This window comes from Malus sylvestris, chromosome 17 (genome assembly GCF_916048215.2).
Source record: "Malus sylvestris chromosome 17, drMalSylv7.2, whole genome shotgun sequence".
NCBI classification, from domain to species: Eukaryota; Viridiplantae; Streptophyta; class Magnoliopsida; order Rosales; family Rosaceae; genus Malus; species Malus sylvestris.
Genome location: NC_062276.1, coordinates 4,710,966 through 4,716,778, shown reverse-complemented (window position 1 = coordinate 4,716,778; position 5,813 = coordinate 4,710,966). Strand labels below are relative to the sequence as shown.

General features: G+C 39.1%; 1 protein-coding gene and 1 pseudogene across 1 annotated transcript; one reads left to right on the top strand and one right to left on the bottom strand.

Moving 5' to 3' along the window:
* Positions 1-3,273: 3,273 nt before the first annotated feature.
* LOC126610166 (F-box protein At5g39250-like) lies at positions 3,274-4,019 on the top strand (annotated as a pseudogene).
* Positions 4,020-4,397: 378 nt separating this feature from the next.
* On the bottom strand, positions 4,398-5,352 carry LOC126610702 (expansin-A25-like). Its single transcript, XM_050278813.1, has 2 exons — positions 5,121-5,352; positions 4,398-5,020 (listed from the first exon to the last, which is right to left on the bottom strand). Exons 1-2 carry the CDS (start codon positions 5,350-5,352, stop codon positions 4,398-4,400), a joined length of 855 nt encoding a protein of 284 aa, XP_050134770.1.
* Between the last annotated feature and the right edge of the window lie 461 nt (positions 5,353-5,813).

The window sequence follows — 5,813 nt, the reverse complement described above, 5'->3', positions numbered from 1 at the left end:
CCAAATTAATGATAGGAATGGTCATTATAGGCTTCACACACACACACATATATATATATGCAAGTATTTGTGTGAGGGAAATGTTACTCTTTTGTGATCCAAATGTCACATGTTTGAGTTGTAGAAACAAACTCTTTACAAAATAAGGGCAAAATTGCGTAAGATAGACGTTCCCTGCCAACCCTCGCAAAACAGAAGCCTTATTGACGTGAAGTTGCCTCTTTTACTTTTACTTGTGATTATGCTGATGATGAAAGGCATATAATTGTTTAAAATTCAAATCCAATTATATCGGGAGAGAGATAGAGATTTAGATGTGATGTAACATCTTTTTTCTGGTTCATGATCCGCTGCACTTTTCTGTATAGAGAGGACAGGTGAGTGAGTACTACTGCTCATGAACTAGCTGAGCAGAGAGAGAGAGAGATATGCAATATCATGTGGAGCTAGGTTTAAGTTGTTGATCACTTTATTCCTTTTGTTTTTGCGTCGGCAGAGGCTGCCATAATCGAACATGGCTCACTCACTCAACGCTCTTTTGGTTGCAACCCCACTTGTTTTGTCTAGTCTCAACCAACTCTGCCCCACTATGCTTCATTGCATTCTCCTTTTTCCTCCTCCTCTCTAGCTTCTTTTTTTTTTTTTTTTTCTTCCCACTTTTCCACTTCTTATATATATGCTCAACCCTCTTCAAGTATATATAGATATATGCTCAACTCAAATTAACCATTGTCGGCACCTAATCCATAACCAACAAGTGAGGTTTTGATTGTTCTATGATACATACGATATATTATGGATGATTCTAATTTACAGAGATAGTGATTCAAATTTAAATGTACAGCGGCGGTATAATATCAATTATACCCAACTGACTTAACCAACAATATTATTATTAATTTTGGTTTGAAAACCTGGTCTTTATTTAATTTTCCCTTTAATTTTGGAAGTTCATCGCATTACCAAAATCATGCATTTTCATCTTATTTCTCCATAAAAATTATATTTGATTTCACATCCTTTTCTAATTGTCAATCAAAACTAGGGTTTCTCTAAACAATTTAATCCTTTTTCCTTTGAATTCTTTGTTAAAATATATAAAATAAATTAATAAAAATGAGGGTTTCAAGTTCAAAGTTCCAACCTGCATGCATGCATCCCCCCTTGGCGGCCGAATCGGATAACGACCAGGACCAGGGGCTCCTCTTCAGCTAAGATGGCCTGCTCCACCGCCCATCCCGACTTCAGTTCTAGGGTTGCCCAACGGTCTTTTGCTGCTCTGTTGGGCCATTGGCGACCCCAAAACTATTAATTTTACATCAAAGTCCCTTATTGCGATTTTATTGTTTTTTGTTTTTATCGTTAATTTGCTACTTTTCTCTCCTTCCTCCCGGCCTCTGCCTAACTCTAATCTCCCACTTTCCCCATTCCTCTGCTTCCAATTTCCATCAACGTTTTTGGGTTTTTCATTCCAATCAATTATGATTAGTTTTTTTTTTTTTTTTTTTTTTTTTTTTTTTTTTTTTGCAGTCTTAATTTTAAATTTTGTATTTCATTTTCTTAATTCCCTGTTTTCTATGCCTTTTAATCTGATATAATCAAGTGCTAGAAATATGTGCTCATTATGTGTGTTGGAACTGAACAATCTGAACAGGAGATAGAAAGAATTAAGATTGTCTTGTTATGTATACATATATAAAAGGACGATCCTAAATCAACAAGACGCTTTTGCAAGATCGGGGCAATGTCTAGTGTACGCAGCTTTATCTTTACAAATAGCATGTTTCTACAACTCGAAACCGTGACCTTTCGGTCACAAAGGAGCAACATTTCTGTTGCGCCAAGGCTCGCCCTTATTATACATATATATATGTTTGTGTGTGCATATGTATTGATAATCCGCACGTTGTTAGGCATTCAAGTGTAGGAAGAATTCCGTGGTTGTTGTGACATCCCACATCGTCCAGGAGAGTGATCCTTAAATGTATATTTTCATCCCTACCTAGCACGAGGCATTTTGGGAGCTCATTGGCTTTGGGTTCCATCGGAACTCCGAAGTTAAGTGAGAAGGTGGCCAGAGCACTCTCATGATGGGTGACTCACAGGGAAGTTGCTCGTGAGTTCCCAGAAACAAAACCGTGAGAGCGTGGTCGGGGCCCAAAGCGGACAATATTATGCTACGGTAGTGAAACGGGCCCGAAAAGTGGTCCGTCCCATGACGGGATGTGACAGTTGTTCGATACGAAAATTAGCTATTTGGTTGAAGCTTGAAAGTTTGCTTATTCATTTAGACCGTCCATCCCGATTATCAATACAATGCGATTATGCGAGGTTCTTACTGAGTTGATAGACATAATGCGACGTTCTTTACTCCTTCTCGGGGCTACCTGTTATATGGAACAAGTATTTTTTCTTATGATTCATCTAACACTGAAGTCATTCGTTATATCTGAACTGATTTTGATATGATCTTTTGTGTTTTCCTCGTTACGCTATACGGCATATTCATGACCGTGTGCTAATCTTATAAGAAAAACTTATTACGAGTGTATATTTTCTGATCTTGGATTTTATCCTTTTTCCGCAGGGTTTTCTATTTGTTCTCATCTCTGTTGATTTTAGTCCTCCTATGTAGTGATAGTTGTGGAGCAAAAAATAATCGAGAAAAATATGGAAGCAATCCGTGGATTATAGTGTAAAAAGGATAAAATTATCCTCAAGGAATACCGGAATTCATACGCGCAGTGAACAATCATGACTCAATTAAGGTCAGAAGTGTTCAAAATAAGTATTTATTCAAAATATATTTCATCCATCCTCATCAAATATTCTCCCCAAGGTAACTCTCAAATCTTTCATTTCAAATGATATTAATTACCTAATTAATTGATTTATTATTCAATTAATTTATTAATTAGCTACAAATCATGAATCTCATCAAAAAAACCATCAAAGTGGCTGGTCCATCTCCTCCCAAAGGGGCCGGCCACACTCCTATATAAACACCCTCATTTTCTTCAAAACCTAAGATCTACACTCTTACAAAATTCTCTAAATTCTCCAAACATTTTTTTCTCAAAATTCTAACTTTGGCATCGGAGATTCTTTCGGCCAAAGCCCCCCAATTCATCGTGGCGCGTGAGGCTCTTGGCCTTGACCTAAGGTGTTATTTATTTTGTAGGTGCAATTTTTTCCAAGAACAAGAAGGAAGAAATTTGCATTCACAATAGTTGTAGCGGCGGATTTTTTTGTGAATTGTTTGTGAGCTGAAAAATGGTGAATGAAGAGGTTCTGAAGATGCGGTTTTTCCTTTACTGGAGGGGTGGATCTTGCTTCTTGTATGGGAGTGTGCAAGCAGTGGAGACGCATAACTAGAGATGATTTCTTTTGGAAGTGTTTATGCGCCCAGAGATGGCCCTCTACCTGCAAGCGACCTAACCCTCCCACTTCAACATATTACAAGCTGTATCAACCCTTTTATAAGCGCCACCATCGTTGAACTCTTCTTCCACCAAGGCTTTCCTTTGATGACTGGGAGTTTTTCATTGATATATGGGATGAAGATCGATTTCTCTTTTCTGAAGTGGTCCCTGGCCGCGTCCTAGATAGAGATATCAAAATCCCACTACCAGGAGTACGTGACATGCTTAGATTTCACCTAAAGGGTCCTGAGTACAAGATGAAACTCGCTGTTGAGAAGGTTTATCGATCCTCTGACCCAGACTGAGTGTTTCAGTGCTTGTTGGGCGCAAGGATTCTAATAGGTTTGCATGTATAATTGATAATTCTATGTTTGACTATATTGATCGATCGGCATATAGAGCCACGGCAAATGACTACATTGACTTCTCCCCGGTTACCCATTCACTTCAGGTATCTGGGCCCGGTTCTCTTTGCTTTTCATGGACAACGGAGATGAAGGAGTTGTTGATGTTTTTGGGATCGCAATGGATTTCATGGGTGCTGCGAACTCGAAGGAAGAGGTTTTGAAGCTATAAGACATGCTTGATTGGAAGTGAAGGTTTGGCTTTTGTCTTCTACAGTTTAGTTGACATGCTCAGTCTGCATACGGAAGAAAACAGCGCAACGCTCACATTTTCAGCATAAACACTTTGCGTTAGCGGTCACTTTCTTTCTTGTGTAATTGCATATTCAAAATTTTGAAGTTCATACAACTTGTGACCTAATGTGACCTAATGTGACTACTTCTGAGTCCGTTAACGATCTATTGTAAAAAGTATCTTCGTAAATAGCGTATCTTTAGCCAAAAGAAAAGAGCGTAAAAACCTGTTTTTATTCACCATCTGCATTACAGATCAGTTCTAAAATCTGGTAAATAGGTAAAACAAAAGCTGTAAAAGTAACTCTTAGAAAACTAAACCCTAAACGCTAGAAACCTAGAAATTTCTTCTCCCCTCAAAGGTTTGTCCAAACTGCCAATTTGCTGGTGCGACATTATCCAACTCTATTGTTTTCCCATCACTCGTAGTGACTAGGAATGACAAGCTTTGCCCTACAAGTTGGTTTCCGGTCGCCACCCAAACCTGCCCCCAATTTCTTGACATTTGAATCCAATTCCTGCTAGATCCTTTGATTCTGACGTTCGTAACATCGCCAGCACCGCCGACGTTGAACACTGTCGCGGTAACCCACCAGGGGTTTCCCTTGAGCTCGAACTTAACCCCTCCTCTCTTCCGGCACGAGACCCTGCGGTACTTAACTGGAATGATACCGGCTTTTGTCTGTGCGAGCTTTGCGAACATAGGCATGGACAGGTCGAAGTGCTTTTGGGGTGGATTGCACCAGTGATCAGGAGCCGGAACCCAATTTGGCGGACAAAAGTTGGTTGCGGTAATTGTGATGGCTCTAACGTGAGGGTTGCACCACTGGGGATCATTGACACACATGAGCTGGAAACATGCACCGCAAGTACCACCATTGTTGAAGAGGGCCGTACTTAGGGCTGCTGTCTCGAGGCCATAGCCTTGTTCATGGAGATTGCCGTATCCACAACCCCCCTCTGTCCAACAAATCACAAAGTCAAAACCTAATCAAATTCTAGTTAACAACAAAACAAAGAAATCGCACGTAACCAGAGCGAACAAAAGTTCTTCACTTACGCATGGTATCTCCTCCGTTCATGTCACCGTAAAACGTTGCATGTGCATCTTGCCAAACATTGCCGTCTCTTCCGCCTGTTGGGTTTACATAGCCGTTACTGATGCTTCCACCGGTAGGGATTATATAGCCGTGACCGGCTCTCATATCGGTAGGGATTATGTAACCCATGGCTTGAACCAAAAGAGTGATCAACACTGCAGATGTGAACAAGTTCTTCCGAAGCTTAGCCATGGCTATGTGAAAAACAAGTTCTATGCAGGTTCATGATATAATTAAGTTAATTTATAGCATAATTGGGATTAATTGTAAAAGGAAAGAAAATATGAGGATTCCAATTAAGTGAAAAAAGGAATTCACATTAATTGACGTGATTAATTCCGATAATCCTATTGTTACGTTAAAATGTAAGAGATATGTATACTTATTACACTTTCAAAGCAGATCTAAAATACAACGGGAAACGACCAAAAGAATAAAAAAAATTAAGACCTCAAATTATTGCAAAACTTTCAATTAGTTTTTTTTTTTTTTTTTTAAGGATTAGCTAGTGGCTTGAAATTCATCCACAACCAATGATCACCCGTGGTGGTTAATTAGTTAAAATTTTGGATGGTGTTATTTACATACCTCTTTTTACTTTTTTATATACCCTATTAATTTTTGGTTGTCTGATCGAATGAATTGAAGAAGAT